Source organism: Indicator indicator, chromosome 27 (assembly GCF_027791375.1).
Source record: "Indicator indicator isolate 239-I01 chromosome 27, UM_Iind_1.1, whole genome shotgun sequence".
In the NCBI taxonomy this organism is placed as follows: domain Eukaryota; kingdom Metazoa; phylum Chordata; class Aves; order Piciformes; family Indicatoridae; genus Indicator; species Indicator indicator.
The window spans coordinates 7,733,409-7,750,769 of NC_072036.1; the positions used below are offsets into that span (position 1 = coordinate 7,733,409).

The 17,361-nt window shown below is 41.9% G+C and overlaps 2 protein-coding genes across 2 annotated transcripts; one reads left to right on the forward strand and one right to left on the reverse strand.

The window, feature by feature from the left end:
* Positions 1-1,733: 1,733 nt before the first annotated feature.
* Positions 1,734-16,533, forward strand: TRAPPC3L (trafficking protein particle complex subunit 3L). The gene is made up of 5 exons (XM_054393103.1): positions 1,734-1,775; positions 2,386-2,483; positions 5,471-5,570; positions 15,432-15,617; positions 16,414-16,533. Exons 1-5 carry the CDS (start codon positions 1,734-1,736, stop codon positions 16,531-16,533), a joined length of 546 nt encoding a protein of 181 aa, XP_054249078.1.
* On the reverse strand, positions 10,922-14,665 carry CALHM5 (calcium homeostasis modulator family member 5). The gene is made up of 2 exons (XM_054393102.1): positions 14,126-14,665; positions 10,922-11,311 (listed from the first exon to the last, which is right to left on the reverse strand). The coding sequence occupies exons 1-2, from the start codon at positions 14,663-14,665 to the stop codon at positions 10,922-10,924; spliced, it is 930 nt and encodes a 309-aa protein (XP_054249077.1).
* Positions 16,534-17,361: the final 828 nt, after the last annotated feature.

The window sequence follows — 17,361 nt, forward strand, 5'->3', positions numbered from 1 at the left end:
TATTAGGTCTCCCCAAAGCCTTCTCTTCTCCAGGCTGAACATCCCCAGCTCCCTCAGCTTGTCCTCGTAGCAGAGGTGTAGTATTAGGTTTATAGTGCTAATAACACAGACTGGAGTAACCAATCCTTATATTCAGAGCTATGTCAATAAAATAGTACTAATTTATGGGTAGCCTTGAGAACTTTGTGATGGTTTTGCTGCAGTGAAATTATGCCAGTGATAATCTTTTAGAGCTGCTTTTTAAAATGCAGTGCAGTACACTCTTCTATGGAATACGGGATGCCTCTTGCAATGAGAAACAGATTTGGTCCTCATCACCAGTTGGAGACAATCTGAGAAACAAACCCATCTCAGACTCAATTTAGAAATGCAAGTAACTATCTAAAGAATTGTAATGCCTGGCTTCGGTAGTTTATTTAAATTTCTATATGGGAAGTGCCTGCAATAGTTTCACTTATAAAACGGAGTCAGATTTTACAGGGCCAGAAAAGTGCCTAGAAAAAAAATGCAAGAGGCTCAATGTATTGTTAAACTGTCAACACCAGCTTGTTCTGTGTAAAATGAAAGCTCTTGACTATTTTCCACAGGAAAAAAAAAAAAAAAACCAAACTGAAAATCCTTTTATTTGCCCTATGTTTTGTTGTTGAATGGTGTCATAACTTTAAACTACCGTGTTTAAAAGTAAATGAATCCTTCTTATCCCAAATGAATCACATCTGTTGCTTTTTGTGTCTCTGGAGTGGTAAATACCTGACATTTTACTGTAGCACCAAGTCTATTCATTAACTGGCATTCAGATGAGGCCATGTGTTTTTACTTCCTTTCCTAGGAAGACTGGGGGAGAATGTATGAGGAGATAAGTCCTCTAAGGAAACAGAGCTACCTGCTTCATTGCTGAGCTCACTAGTGACCAGAGTCTACATTTATTGCAAAGCTAAACTAATAGAATAGGCCACATTTACTTCAGGGGAGAAGAGAAAAAGTAAGCTGAACCCACCTGGATGTTTACTAATAGGAGTAAAGATCCCCCTAGAAAGTGCCATTTGCACAGGCTGGCAGCTGTATGATGTACACAGTTTATTCCCCTGGGAGTCTGAGTACTCTGGAGCTGTCCTGCCAGCTTTACAGAATCATGGGGCTGGTAGTGCCTTGTAACCCATCTGCTCATGCCTAGGCAGGCATTAACTCACCACACTAAAGTAGTCAGAGCTGACAGAAGACACCTTTATAGCTCCTTTAAGTTGAAAACTATCAATTTTTAATTACCTTGTGCAGCAGCAGTATATTTCAACTGTGCTTCTGTTCATCAGAGAGGGAACTTCTGTTAACCCTCCAAACACCAAAATCTGACACAAACAACACAATGAATTTGCTGTCCCTAAAGATAAAAGACCTCTGAATCTCTTGTGGCTGCCCAGGTTGACTTCCCACTGCTGTGCATTTGATTACAAACAATTCTAATGGCTGGAGCAGTTGTTTGTGTGGTGTACAGGAGTGGATCTGTTGCCAGCCAGATTCCTCCCAAAGGGCTCAGTACACGTAGAGATTAGGAGGAGCATCAGCAGCATTTACAGCTTGCTGCAAACACACCTCAAGCAAAAGGCAGAAGAGCAGAAAGAAGAAAACTTTAGAGAAGGGGGAGAGGAAATCCAGTGATTGAGAGAAAACTATGCTACATGAAGAAGAAAAGACATAAACCCCCAATCAAGTACATCAGGCATTACATGAGCAACATGTCTCGGCACCCAGGAAGAAAGCAGGAGAACCACAAAATTGTAAGGCATTTTTGTAATGTGTGATTAAAATTGTGCATGGAGTAAGAATAGCCTGCTATTGTACTGATGTGTTTTACACATCCAAAAAGCCTGAAAATACTGAAAGGATAGGGATGAGTCTGCCAGTGTAAGAACAGAGGTGCTGGCAGCCTTTATGGCTGCAGCAGGACTCCCTTGTAAGCTGCCAACAAGCTGCCAGGTGTACAGCAGTAACATAGAAAAGCCTGTCTATAGGACAGGCTGCTGGAGGATGTACATGATGAAAATAGCTGTATCCCTCCCCCACAATGGTATTTCTGTTAAGCGAAATCCCTGCACAGAGACTCAAGTGATGATCAAGTCAGACTGTCAAGCTTGCGTAGTGGATTTCAGTGGTTACATGTCCATGGACAGAGGTTTCTGGATTAATGTATATGGTGTTGGTTTGATTTTTTTTCTTGGTTTTAATACACCTCAAATACCTGAAAGGAGATTGTAGAGAGGTGGGTGATGCTCTGCGCTCCGAAGCAGCAAGTGACAAGCAGCTCAAAAGTGTGTGTGTGTGTGTGGGGGGGGGGGGGGGGGAAGTATTCTAGTTTGCTTCATTTTTGATTTCCACCTTTTCTGGCAGAGCAGAGAACTTCTTGTACTCACATATGGGGCTTTGGTAGCTCAGCTGTGCAAGGACTATGAAAAAGATGAAGATGTCAACACCTGTTTAGATAGAATGTAAGTACTGCTTTAAATGTTCAGCTTGATCAGTAACACTATTTATCCACCTATATGTTGCCTTTCAGCTTTATGTCTGTTACCTTACAAGTTCCAGGGCTCTGTCTATGATTGCAGAGATCACGAGGATAAAGGTTCAATATTCTGTCAACCTAAATAATGCTCATTTGTAAATTAAGATCAACAATTAGCTTTTGAATTCTCGGAGGAGAAGCATCAGGATTGTTCTGAACAAGCAAAATGGACATGCAAGATGAATCTGCACCAATCACAGCAGACAGAACACCTAACCACTATTAATCTGAAAGCTTGCATGCAAGCTATACTCCATTAGCTGTCAATGGAAGAGATCTATCATTGGCTGGAAGGAAGAAAAACAATTTATTCACAACATCCCTTAGAAGTTCATTCAGCCTTAATCCCTCATTCAGCTCTAAGGAAAATCACGCATTTAAAAAAATATGCAGACTTCTCTCTGATGCTGAGGGAGAAATTACTACAAGATAGGTTTGGAAGAGATGGAGACAGATTTTTCTTATTATGTTTTTACTGTTTTTATAAAATCTTAATTTTCATCTGATACAAAGAAAGACTTGACAAAATAACTAAAGCAATTAAATAATAAATAATTAGGGTTTAATCAAAGCAATATGGCCATTTTCACTCTGTGAAGATGAAAACAGCTCAGCTTGAGAAAGAAACCTTGTAGATTAGCAGGCTTGTGACAGTTGAGAACAGTATTCTTAGGTCTCTATGTACATACATAATCTGTGCTGAGAAGGATGTGTTTCAATGTACAGCTGCCAGATAGCTGCTTATCAATTTGTCACTCATTTGACTTTGCAAATCTAAGGCATCAGAGTTGAAAAGGATCTAAGCAGTCATGGGCATCACCAGTCTTGCTAACTGCTGATGACATATTTACCAACAATATTGATATTGATACTTAGGCAATACATAAATATTTCATTGCTTTCTGTTGCCTGAGATACTGCACTTTTCAAGTTCATGCTGCCAAAACCACTCTTTGGTCTTGTCATCACATTAGAAATCAGATGGCTTTTTGGCTTCTTGTCAAAGACATGGTACAAAATCCTTAAGAAACTCTTTCAAGTTCAGGCTGCTTCACCGAGGGTGTAGGACCTCTGATGAACAGGCAGAGGCTGCCAACATCCACATAAATGGAAATGAAAAATTCCTTACAAATATTTCTGAGTTGTGTTCACATCTTCTCGTAACATTTGTGTCAATCTCTTTCCCTTTCCCCAAAAAATTACTTGGAGACATAGGCTTTAGAGAACAAGTCCTGAGAGAGCAGGGTTTGTTTAGCCTGGACAGAAAGTCTCAGGGAAGACCTTTTTGCTTTCAAACACCTGAAAGGAGATTGCAGAAAGGTGGATGTAGGTCTTTTCTCTGAAGCAGCAAGTGGCAAGACAAAAGGAAATGGCCTCAAGTTGTGCTAGGGGAGGTTTGGGTTGGACACTAGAAAAACGTCTTCACTGAAAAGGTTGTCGAGCCCTGGAACAGGCTGTCCAGGGAAGTGGTTGAATCATCATCCCTGGTGGTGTTTAAGAGATGTGAATGTGGTGCTTGGGGACATGGTTTAGCAGCAGACTTAGGTTCATGGTTGAGTTTCATGATCTCAAATGTCATTTCCAGCCTAAATGATTCTATGATTCTGTTTTGCTCACTATGTAGTTACTGACCTATGTAGTTAATGTGTGAGAGCTAGGAATCAATATTTGTTTTTTAAAAACAAATCCATCCTTTTTTATTTAATTTCTCTGAAAGTTTAGTGTTTTAAATCCAAGATTAAGGCAGTGTTGTACTGAAGATATATGAACTAACAACATTTTAATTTTTTCTGCAAGTAGTAGATGAAAGGAGAGAACATGTTAGAAAAAAGACAAAGAGGAAATTGTGGAGGAAGAGCAAAAACTGAGCTGAAGAGATAAGAGGGTAAAGTGAAAGAGATCAGGTGTGAGTCCATTTCCTATGGGTTTTCTTGGCACCTGAATGCTGCATTGAGGATGTTAAGGATGTGCTGAACTCCATACCAGTCCAGAGGTAAATGCTGTGACCTGAAGGGACAGTTGCTTTGTTTCCCTTGACAGAGACAGTGCTAGACAAACTCTGGAGCTTACGAGGGAATGGATAAAAACTTATTCTGTGTTATCCTATCCTCTTTTCAGTGAGACAGCAGTATTTATCAGGTGTATTATTTCAATATTATAGTCATACATCCAACATCTAATATTTATGCATAAATATGAATGCATGTGTAGACAATGTGTACATAAACAACATCCATCTCCTTGCCAGGGTGCAGCCCACTGTGCTGCAAAATGCCACAGAAAGAAGAATCTAGACCAGAGAACTGCTGAAGAGAATCCAGTGGAGAGCCATGAGGATGATTAGGGGACTTCAGCATCTCCCCTATGAAAGCGAGACTGAGATCCCTGGGGCTATTTAGTCTTGAGAAGAGAAGACTGAGAGGGGATCTGATCAATGTCTATCAATAGCTGAGGGGTGGGTGTCAAGTGGAGGGGGCCAGGCTCTTTTGGGTGGTTCACAGTGATAAGACAAGGAACAATGGGTTCAAACTTGAACAGAGAAGATTTCAGCTCAGCATGAGGAGAAACTTCTTTGCAGTGAGGGTGACAGAGCCCTGGAACAGGCTGCCCAGGGGGGTTGTGGAGTCTCCTTCTCTGGAGACTTTCAAACCCCGCCTGGATGCATTCCTGTGCAGACTACCCTAAGTGATGCTGCTCTGGCAGGGGGGTTGGACCTGATGATCTCTGGAGGTCCCTTCCAACCTCTGATATCCTGTGAGACTGTGACAGACCATCCAATCTGATGTCCTCAAAGCCATTCATTTAGGAGGATGCAGCTGTTTTGCTGAGAAAGCACAGGAGACAGACTAGGGAGATGCTAGGTGGAAAGAAGTTGCCCATTCTGCATGTTAACTTTCTTTCTTGTCTCCTTAGGGGATATGGCATTGGTGTAAGGCTGATTGATGACTTTTTAGCTCGTTCAGCTGTGAAGAAGTGCCGCAGTTACTCTGAAACTGCAGAAAGGATTGCACAGGTAAATAAGATTTACATCCTCTAGAGCTTCATCAGCTTCAGCAGTCTTAGCTTTTCCCTTCTCCTCTATCACTTTGCTCCAGAACCCTTACCTACAATTTCTGCTGTATCATAAGTGTCTTACCAAAAAACACTCATCTCCATAATCACACTCATGCTTCCATTAGGTGACATGCAGCCTTTTCCTTATCTACAACTTCACATCAACTAGTAGCTCACAGAAGCTGACCTTCAGAAGAGACATCAGTTTCTACCTCTAGCAAAGTGCTACATCAAGCTGGGGCGGGGCGGGGGGGGGGGGGCGGAATAGCAGCATGTGATGTTTAGTAAGAAAAATGTTTTGCAGATGGTCTTGATAAACCCACAGTGGTAAGCTTACCACCATCTGCAGGTTGTACTTCAAAAGAGACTTACTGAGAGAAATCAAATTACATGAGAAGATTGGGACAAACTTTAAAGCAGAGTCTCTTGAAAAGGCTATTTTTAGCAAAGCAAAAGAGGAGTTCTGCAGTAGGAGCATAACCTTTCTGAGGCAAGATGTGATACAGAAAGCACTGCCACATTTCTTTGGCAAAACGTTTTTAAAATAGTCTTCAAGCACGTATGTCAGAGGCACCTAACAGCAAAACAAATGTAAAATGACCCAGCAAGTAGCTGCAAACAGCTCTTAAAGTTACCAGTGAGGAATTACACAGCTGCTTACACCATCTCTAACTCTTCAGGAGGAGTGCTCTCAGCCAGGAGAAAGTGCTCCAACACTTAACTGCACTAACTCTTCTAAGGCACAAATCTGTTTGAGTGTGTGGAGTAAAACCAGTTAAGGTAATTAAGGCAGTTAAGCAGTTCAATGAGCTATAGCCAAGCATCCTGTGAACATAATAGCTGTCACCCTGCACTCCTTTGGAAAGCAAAGAAGGCTGGAAGATCAGGCTGTGGGTGTTGCCTGTGGGAATGGAAAGAGGTGAAGCAAAGGAAAAAAACATAAAATGAGGAGTACAAAGCCAGCTTGCTATAGTAAGAATTAAACACCAGAGGAAAGGTGCAGCATCTAAGCAGTGACCAAGGACTCTGGTTCAGACTGCAAAGCTTGGGGTTTACTGCTAGCTTGTACTGGTCTGGAGAAAGGCCAACACATTTTGGTGATGAGCCAAAGTGGGTCCTTCTGCACTGAGTTCTCATGGTGCTGACTGACTTCTCCTGTTGGGGCTGTGACTTTGCACGGTTACAGTTGGGATTGAATATATAAAAAAAAAAAAAAAAAACAGGCCATGTAAAAGTAGGCTTTCTGCTCACTGGCAACTTGGAATAATAAATGGAAACCAATTCAGGAATGAAATTAAGTACAAAGCCTAGCTGAAGATGTAGTGCCCAAGACTGGATTCAGAATGTGGAGCTGAGTGCACTACAAAGTATAACATTTGTGAGTATGTGGAATCAGCAACAGAGGGCAAGACCTTTAAAGCATCTTGAATTTCCCAAACACTGACTGGAAAAGTACTATGACTGAGAAGTATGCTAGCAAAAATGTTATTTTGGCTGCCTTTCCCCTGCTAAAGAGATTAATTCTGGTCCTTCATTAATCTGGTTGTTTGGCCCTCTGAAATTGCAGTTTCAACTTTTTAAAGTCTGTAGTATCATCGAATCATAGAATTGTTAAGGTTGGAAGGGATCTCAGGGATCATCTAGTTCCAACCCCCCCTGCCATGGGCAGGGACACCTCACACTACATCAGTCACCTGGCGACAGCACTTACACATACAATGTTTCATAGTCAGAAGTTCCCAGCAGCATATAAAAAGACAGAGAAGTTAGTGGCCTCCTAAATATTTCAGCAATTCTCAACTGTGAGCACCATCACTGTTAATTAATATTATTCTTGTTGCTTGAGAGAGGTGATGCTGGTTGAGACATTGTAAAGGGGGCAGTGGTACATTTTTCATTCTGACTGCAGAGGTTTCTTGTTTGCCATTAAGCAATACATAATCCCATAGAACTGCAAATAACATTTTCAGCACAGAGGATTTGCTTCACATGGCTGTCATTTTGATGGGGAGTCTGTGTGCCTGTCTAAACAGTAGGTTTTCTTCCATTTTATATAGCTAGAAATGAGACAGAGTTATGGATGCAGCTTTCAAACCCACTCAGTTTTACTTTCCTGTCATTTGGAATCACAAAGATGGGAAAAACCTTTGTCTTATCCTCTGAGTAGTTACATATGGTAGTTTTAAAGGAATTTCTGTCCAGTCATAGCCTGGTTTTAAATAAAATCTTCATCTCTATGAATCTAATTACTTCTCCATATATTTAATTTTTTTTTCCTGTTAAGACTTTTAATTTTATTTTATTATTTTATATTTTATTTTATTTTATTATTTTATATTTTATTTTATTTTATTTTTTCACAATTTTCACTTCATAAATCTGCAGTTTTCCCTTAATTTGATGCTTCACTGCAAACCAGCTACTGGCTTTGCATAATTTCCAGACGACTTCTTCTTTTACACAGGAAATGTTAACAATAGAATTTGGACAGATTTGTAGGACTGTAATGCAAAGTACAGCTGAAATAAAATTGAAAGCATATGAGGGCTTAGCACAGTTGACTTGTGACAAAGGCTTGAAGCTTGGTGGGGCAGCAGATGTGTAGTGGAAGAAGAGTTAAGAGCGTTTAAATGAGAAAATTAGGAGGAATAATAAACTGAGGGCCAAAGCACAGGGAGCTGAGCAGAAGTTTCCTGTTTATTTGTGCACTCATATTTTTGATTGCCACCAGAGTTATGCAAAATCTAAATTTTCCCAGAGAAAATATTGATTCTGCTGGGGGGTTTGTTTTTCAGTTTGTTTTGGGTAGTGTTGAAAATAGTCTTCACCTCCTCCTGAGCTGCCACAGTAGCTGCTGAACTTTAATTCAGGGGCAGTGTTGATACAAAACAGCTTTTGTGATAGCTGCTTGAGGGAGAGAGTTAAATTGGCCCAAAACAGATTCCAGTTGAAAATACAAAGTCAAAGTGCCTTTCATTTTTGTCTGTTTTGATCTGTATCCCAGCATCCACATGGCAACTGCATTAAGTCACAGGCATTTTGGTAAGATAATGCAGTTACAGAGCCCTGGGGATGAGGGTCAGTGAGAGACCTGGGCTCCTGCCAGGCACATGTTGCAGCACTAAGCATTCAGCAGCTGCTCATGGAGGTGGAGATGCTCTCAGCATGAGTTACCTGTGAACATGAAGCAGGGTAAGGATGAGGAGGGAAGAATGCTCCTTGGTTTTGCCCCTCCCAGGAGAAGGCTGGCCTGGGAAATGCTCCTGTTTCAAATGGTCCTGGCTACTCAAGTGCACAGCTTTGAGCTTCCTCCTGAGGAAAAAGATGGTACAAAAGTGCAAAATGGGATCCCTCTCTCCTCCCACGTTTCCCTCTGCCAACTACATTTTTACTCTATGTCTCAGCTCTTACATCACATTGGAGACCTCATCCTTACATCAGCCCACTTCTCTCCCCTATTCCCTGATCAGCTCTTTAACCTGCACTTTGGATCTCTACTTGGTTTGATTTTTTTGATACTAGTGAGGAAGGAGGTGGAAAGACAGCCTTGGGAAGTTTGCCCCAGGTGGTGAGGACACCCTGTTAGGTGGTGTCTCCTTTCCACCTGTAGGGAGGAGGTGAGATGAAGCTGGGAGGTAGCTGTTGAGGCATAAAGAAAGAGAAAAGCAGGCAAATGGGAAGGGACATTAACCCTGAGATTAGAGAGTTGCTATATCAAGAGGGGAGCCTGGGGAGAAAAATGCATATGCATCAGACATGGTGTCAGAGCTTCCTGCTGTTGTGACTTTCATTTTGGCAGCCTTGCCTCTGTGCTTTCAGCTGCAGCAGGTACATGAAGGTGTATCAGGTGTTCTAAGTCTGCTGCAAAGTGGATCAGCTGGAATTAAAAAACCTCAAAACATTTGCTCAAAGGTAACAAGTTCTTCAAAACACACAGAGAAAATTCTAAGCAGACAGTAGAATTACCTCTTGGATTTTATTTTTACAAAGAGTACTGGCCTGTAAATGCAGAGAGGTGTGGGGTTTGCTGCTGAAGAAGTGCAATGAGTATGCCAACAGCTGGTTTGTTGGTAAGAGCCTGATTCAAGCAGAGCAAAAATACTGTTCTTTGCAGGCTCAGGGAGCCTGGCAGTAAACTGCTGCATAAATGCCTGCCCAGAAACTTGGCAGAAACTTTGCTGTCCTTTTACACAGTGTTTGCAAAGATTCTGGACAGCCAATATGAGAACCACGTGGTGGATTCCAAGTAGGTGAGGTAAAGCATAGGGCTCTGGGGTGAGATGCATTTGTCAGAAGCACTGCTCATGCCTGCTAGTTCCTCCTGCTCCAGACACCGTTTCCTCAGAGGCTCGGAAAAATGAAAGACAGCCTGCTGCAAAAAAAAAATTTCTTTATTTAAAGTGGAATTTCCTTCCAGATCTCTGTTGTATGCTGGTTACAGGACCAGTACAAACCACATTATGTACTCTACAGGTTGGACCCAGTGGCTGAAACCCACTGAAAACAGAAGCTTTACACCCATACAAAGAGAAATTCTCAGTGGGAGAAGATAATGCCAAGTACTCTGGAGGCAAAATATCAGTGATGCATTTTCATTATTGTAACAAAGAACTGCTTTTTCAAAAACAGCTTGGTGGTTTTTAGAAAAAAAAAAAACATTTTGAACCATTTGGTAATTTCAAGTTCTTGGTGCCTGACAGTTTCACTCTAAGATTTGTCTAAAAAATTAACCTTCCACCTCACTGTCAATGGAGGTCACTGCCCCATGTCCCAGGCAAGATACCTCAGGGCTGATCACCATGACCTTCTGTGACATTCTAGGTGCAACAGGAGTCCAAAGATATTGAGATGCCCTCCATGACCACTGGTGCCTCAAAACAGTGCTCTACCTGCAAATTATCTGGAAGCAAAACCTTTGCTTTCTGTGGGCTGTCAGAAAGCCACACACATCTTCTATTATTATATTCACACCTTTCAAGTGGTGTTACTGTATGAAAGTCTCTTAATTTACATAGGGCAAGCACATTTTTACATAAGTTATTGTTAAAACCCTCTTGTAGAAGTCATTATTGATGTCTTCTTGCAGTCAATGCTAGATTTGGAGTCAGCATGAACCTTAGGTGCTATGGAGAACTGCAGACATTTCACTGATGCAGGGAAATAGTTCCATTATATCCCTTTTGGACAGGTTTGTAACAGGGAGGGAATATGGTGAACAAGAAAGAGGCTGTTGTGAAAAGATATAGAGATGGACCCAGACAGAAGTATTCTGTATTAACAAGATATAAAAACAATGAAAATATATTTAGTCTAAGGTATATCCCTTCTGTCTGCAAAGTCCAGCATTGTCTCTCTTTCCTCACTGATTTCTTTGTGGCCTTCTTCAACTAGCCTGTGAATTGTGCTATAATGCTGTTTGCTGCTGCTGAAGGAATGGAGCTGGGAAGCATCTTCCCATGCCTGAAAATCTGGCAGGGGAATCACTTCTGGCTCCTTGTTCTCAAAAAAGCACTTCAGGTTTCGCTCACTCAGCTTGGTGGCATACAGCTGGAAAATCTGCTCCAGTTGTTCCTTCTCCTTCTGTGCATACACCCTCCAGAACATCAGCTGGAGATGGCTGACTTTCGACTGGCAGCTGGCACAGCAAGTGGTTAGCAGGGAGAGAAGAGCTGTGGTAACTATCACACACCAGCCTAAAATCTGAGAAAACAAAAGAAATGAGTTTCTGGTTAAAAGGGCCCAAGTGATGACGCTGCTTAAATCAAGAGTGTCCAACAGACCGACCACAGTTTGTCTGGAGGCTATGCCACTCCTGCTGGGACACTGCTGTGGGCATCTCATCCCACTTTGCACTGTGCCTGGCATTGGTGCTAATGGAGAGGCCATATGGGGACCAAAGGCAGGCAGAAGATGTCAGGATTGAGGCTCCTCAATAGCCCTCATTTTGTTGTCTCTTTCTCAGGAAGGCAAAAGCTGGTTGATTTTTGTGGTGGAAAATAAAACACTCCAGATAACTTGGCTTGCACATGAGCCTGGCTGCCTCCTCATTCCCTTGTATAACAAAGGGAACTTATTGCCAACAGCTGAGGAGACACGTCCAGTGCAACAGCAGTGGCAGGCTCAGGGACAGATGATAGCAAATCAGACCTCAACTACACAATTACAAGACTGTGTGTGAAGAAAAAAAATCTAAGAGATGTCTAAATAATCAATCAAATATTGCTGATTGTTGAATATGGATGAGGGCTTATTGCAAAAAAACCTGTAGCCATCTGGCATGGTGTGTATTGGAACTGCTCACTGAATTCTGTCACACAAAGGGAAAAGTGCATATGGAGAATAAAATATCACAACTGCTAGATGGGAAATGATTTTTTTGTCTCCTGAGAGGATTCAATGAAATTACGCAGCAAGAATTAGGATGGAGACACAATTCTGAATTGGGACCAAGTGCAAAAGCAAAATAAGTAACTTTTATCCCAGACCAATCTACCTTATGAACTCAGATATTTTTAAATGTGTTGTTTTCAGATTTCTTTTAATTAAAAAAAAAACACAAAACAAAACAAAACAAACAAACAAACAAAAAAAAACCCAAGCCAAACAACTGCATCAATTAGCTAAAAGGAATTTGAATTTAAGAAGCATTGCTCAATTCTCTTACCAGGAGAGTCAATGAACTCTGTGTTATTCTTGTGAACTTTTATGATTTTGCAGAATCATCCTTTTGTAGTGGAAAATAATTTTTAAGCCAAAACTGGTTCAAAATTGCCTCCCTGCCCAACCCTGTCAGAGGAGAGGGCATGAGAAAGAAGTAGTAGTGTGTGTGTTGGCAGGTCAGCACTGGCACTGGAATAGAGCCCAGTTCATCTACACTCTGATTAGAAATCATTGCTGTGGTTTTATAGACTTTTATTTTGTTGAAATGTGCTTCTCCAGCATCCCTTAACCTTTTTGTTTGTTTGTTTGCTAGCAACTCTTTAGAGTTGGACAAAATCCTGTTAAGAACATTTTAAAAGAAAGAGCTACTTCTAGGATTGAAGCAAGGGCTGAGGGGAGAAAAATGTGCTGGAACTTGTTATTGTGGGATGTTCTTCTCTAAAGAGAGCAGAGGTGTGAACACAGCTTTTTCATGCCTAGTGCCACTGGCCTAGCCAATAGTTTTACTCCCCTACTCCACTGCAATGTGTAACTTTTGCAAGAAAAATACTTGTTTTCAAACAGTAGAACAAATTCCAGTGTGGAACAAATCTAGGTTTCAAAGCCCTACATGAACTGGAACTGATTTCCCATGCTTTGATGGTAAGGAGCCAAGCTACCTTTCTCTTATGAACTCTTCTACTGATGTTTAAAAAAAAAACAAAACCAAGAAACAAACCACCAGTAAAAAAATCTGCATTTAGCTGAGGGAATATAGGAAGTTTCCTCAGGGAAATATATGAAACAAAGACGCTTCACAAGCAATTATTCTCAGGGACTGGCATGGAAGAATAGCTTTGCTTTGCTTTTTCCAGTCACTTTGTACTGGTTGATGATTTCTGTATTTGAGAAACTGTTCTTTTTAGCAGCTGGGGGAATGGACCTATGCATTCTCATGTTTTAAGCTGAGTTGTTGCTCTTTCACTATTTCCTATGCATACAACTTAAAGTCTTAAGCACTATTTGTTATTGCCTTCTAAAACTCTCCAATAAACTGATTTGTCTGCAGTGCAGGCTGTGTCTGCACTCCAGTCCTATTTGTGTGAGGCCTTGAAGATGAAACTTGCTTTTGGGGAGGAAATGGTTCCAGATGGAAACAATTGTCTGACAAAAGCTTGCTGTCTCCACAGACTCTTTTTCCTTCCTGCTGACAATTATCTTTCCATCATTTTCTGTACCCTTTCCCGCCCCCCCTCCGCTTTGCTTTTTTTGTCTCTGAATTTATTTGCATTCCAAGGCAGTGAGCAGAACTGTACCACAGAACTAACAGTAAAATATGATCTCAGCTTTGCATGTTCTGCTTTCTTTTTTTGATTTTCATGTCTCTTCCTTCCCCCAAGTGGCACAAAAACATACTCTGAGCTGGCATCATGAACATGAGGAACATGAAGAGAAACCTGTTTATGTAAGCAGCCATAAATCTGTCACAAAACTTATTTTTCTACTGTTAGTGACCAAGAGTCACTACAGTTTTTGTGATAGTAAAATTAGGAGAGTGTGGTATAGATTTTTAATAGGTCAGACCTCTTTAATAGGATGACATCTGTTAATTCAGCCTCCTAAACAAAACAGTAGTTTTTGGAGGTTTTTCTCCTTGCTCAGGAAAAACAAAGGTCCTACTGATCCTTGCCCCCACCCCAAGAAGTATGTCACAGCTCAGACTGAACTAAAAGATGGATTGATTTTATTTTGCAAAGCTACAGCATGCCAAGAAGTTTGTCTATGTGAAACCAATGGGTTTATCTCAGCATCTGGCATCAGGTAGCTCACAGTTGTAGTACAAACTGCTTAGTGCTCTGTATTTATTCTCCTTACCTGGGACTGTGCTTGAAGAGTTCGTTTCAGTTCGTCGCTCTCTGCAGTCGGCATGGAGCTTTTGTCACAGGCTACCTTGTGCAGTTCTTCCAAGCACTGTGCAGATTTGCTGTTGCAAACTGCATGTAAGTAGGCAGGATTTTTCAAGCCGCTCATGGCACATTCATAGAAAGTCCCGTTGAGCAAAGCCACGGACAGCCACATCACTGGGGCTACCAGAGCGTTTAAAGTGATTTGTCCAAAGACATAAAAGAAGTGGCAGACGTTCCCTCTGGGGAATATTTTTCTGGGATTCACCCAGCAGCCTGTAAAGAGTTTCCAGGTCTTGCTGTTCAGGAAATACCCAATAACTAGCAAAACAAAAGCTGGGGAGAAGAGAAATACCAAACCATACCTGAAGTTTTCATTGCTGCAGGGACATCTGAAAGCAACAAGAGAAAACACACGTTCACCTCCCATTGTCAGCAGCGCCAGGAAACTGTAACCTATCGCAGTTTTCTGGTTCATAAAGAATTTCAGGATTGCTTGGAAACCTTCCATGTTTGATACTCACTCAAGAGGTAAAAATCAAGTCTTTTCTCTCCGCTGGGAGCAGCAGGGCAGAGCTCTCCAGAGGAAGAGCAGCTTGCTGCTACATTGGCTGCGCACACAGGATGTAGATAACGCCGTGATGTCACCGGCTGCAGCAGCGCTCACAGCAGACCTCTCCGAGCTGGGAGAGCAGATGCTGCACGTTTACAACTCACATTCATCCGTGGCTGAAGGAAAGCAAGCTGTGAGCCATGTAGTCCAAGAAGTTTGCAGCCTCAGCAGTCTTTTTCTTGGTGTGTTGTTGGGGTTTGATTTGGTTTGGTTTGGTTTTCTTTTGGGGACTGCAGATGGCGATCAGAGGCAGCTGCAGACACTGGCCAGCTGCAGGAGTTGGTGAGCTGTGAGTGTCAAAGCTGTAGTTAGCAGTGTAGTGAAGGACCTAATAAGGATGCTAATGGTCCCAGGGGCGTGTTAGGTGGCTGAAAGCAGACGTGTAATAGCAGTTAAACCTCTTTGCATGGGGTTGTAAATGTGGGAACATCAAAGACAAAATAAGCAGCCTTCTGCTGTGCTTCCCTAGAGGATCACGTAGCTCCAGATTTTTGTCTCTGCCTCCAGCTGATCATAGAAGAGACATATCTAGTTTGATTTCCAGCCTGTCTGGCCCTTCCCCCTATTTTCCCGGGGTAAAGCTGGTCTACAGCCTGCTGCATCTGGAAGTTTCACCTCTGGTTTGCACACAACATTGAAGCATCAGAGTTTCATCTCTTTGCAGGTTGCTTTCAAGATGTACCTTGGGGTCACCCCTAGTGTGACCTGCAGTAGTCCTGCAGGAAATGAATTCTCCTTAATCCTGGACAAAAACCCACTAGTGGACTTTGTGGAGGAGCTGCCAGCAGAACGAGCATCACTTTGCTACTGTAACCTCCTCTGTGGGGTGATTCGAGGTGCTTTGGAAATGGTAAGGAAGTGCACACCTCTTTTCTCCATTCTTTGTTAATATGCAGAGGCACAGGAAAACAAAACCACTTGCTGAGGTAAATTGAGGAAATTTAGTAGTGTTTCATCTCTCTCTCAAATTAAATGTCTCTGTCTAAACAAAAGAGGGCCAGAATGATCCTGGATTCTGAGGTGGAGAAGCACACAGGTTGACTCACCTCCACACCATCCCTGCTTGGCTCTTCAGTGGCTGACACTGGTGGGATGGGAAGCCACCTAACACATAATGTGAGATCCAGAGGGGCAAACTGGTATCCTTGATTGCTCCTGTCTCGTTTTCCTGCATAGGTATAACCAGTAATAGCCTGGTCTTTGGAACCCCTGATTCTTTCCAAATAGATGGAAGGTAAAGAATGCTCCCAGGTTGGTGCAGTGCCTGCTGAAAGGGCAAAGTGTGGGTGAATACGATGGTAAACCCAGAGCATCAGAAGTATATCAGATGGCATTCCATCTGATCTAAGACTAATTAGCAAGAGTGCTATGTCATAAGTGTTAGGACATGACCAGGAAATTTTGTGATCACAAAATCCTCAGGTACATCATTTAGGTTGCTGGAAGAAAGCAAAGCACTGGAATGAAGAGTAAAGTAATATGCAAATCCTAGTGTATAGAACTTTGTTTGTATTAACTTAGTTGGGAAAGCCATTCTAAAACAATCTAGAAGGCTGCTTCTTACAAAAGCTGAGAAAGGGGATCCCCTTGTGGTAAGAGAAAAAACTCCTTATGCTGCTTAACTGATCAGACCTGACTCTTTGTAGGTTCACTTAGCAGCTGAAGTTACCTTCCTCCAGGACAGGCTGAAGGGTGATGCCGTGACAGAAATAGGAATTACGTTTTTAAGGAAGGCTGAAGACAGAAAGCACAAAAGAAATAAATGAAAGAAACATCTGGAGAAACCCTTGCTGAAAGATATTTTGTGCCTTTTGTTTCTGAAGAAGACATGCAGGGTAAAAAATTACTTGGCTGAGCCAGTTACACTAGCCATACATTTGAAAGGTGAAGAGATCCAGACAGCAAACAGGAGGAGCAGAGCAGAGGGGAGATCAATATTAATTGTCAAGGCACAGATATCAGTAGAAAAGATCAAAATGACCTGTCCTTCTTTCTCCTATAACCATGCTCTTGAGCTCAGTGAATGTTTTATCTCAGTATTTGCATGCTGAATGCAAAATATTCATTCAAATACCAACTTTTTTTCAGATAAAAATGAATACCTGTTCCTGCGAGGGTTTTTTTTTGTTTGTTTGGTTTGGTTTGTTTATGGTAATCTTTGAAAGCACAGCTGCTAAGAGCTGCTCAATTTTGCTGTTTATGTTTAGGAATAATGAATTTATCTGCTGTATGCAGTGTCTCCCTGTAGGGTGTCTGTTTTGATGTGTAATGGTTTGCTATACATAGTCTCACTGCTGGCTTTGAAACCAGGGAGGGATGTGGCTTCACTGATGGCAGGAACCAGTCCAGTTCCTTAAGGATCTGTCAGGCCCCACATGCACTGTTGCTGGCATGCCTGTTCAGTCCTGTGCATATATCAGGCTGCAGCACTCTGATAACTGTGCAATGCTTGTGTTGCTTCAAGCTGTAGAGCTTTTCACATCAGTCTTCTCTTCAACGGCACTGCCCTTATGACCAAAGTGAATAAAGCATGATGCACGTAATGTGAACTCACTGTAGATCTGTGTTCACCTGAGGAAATACCAATAAAAATT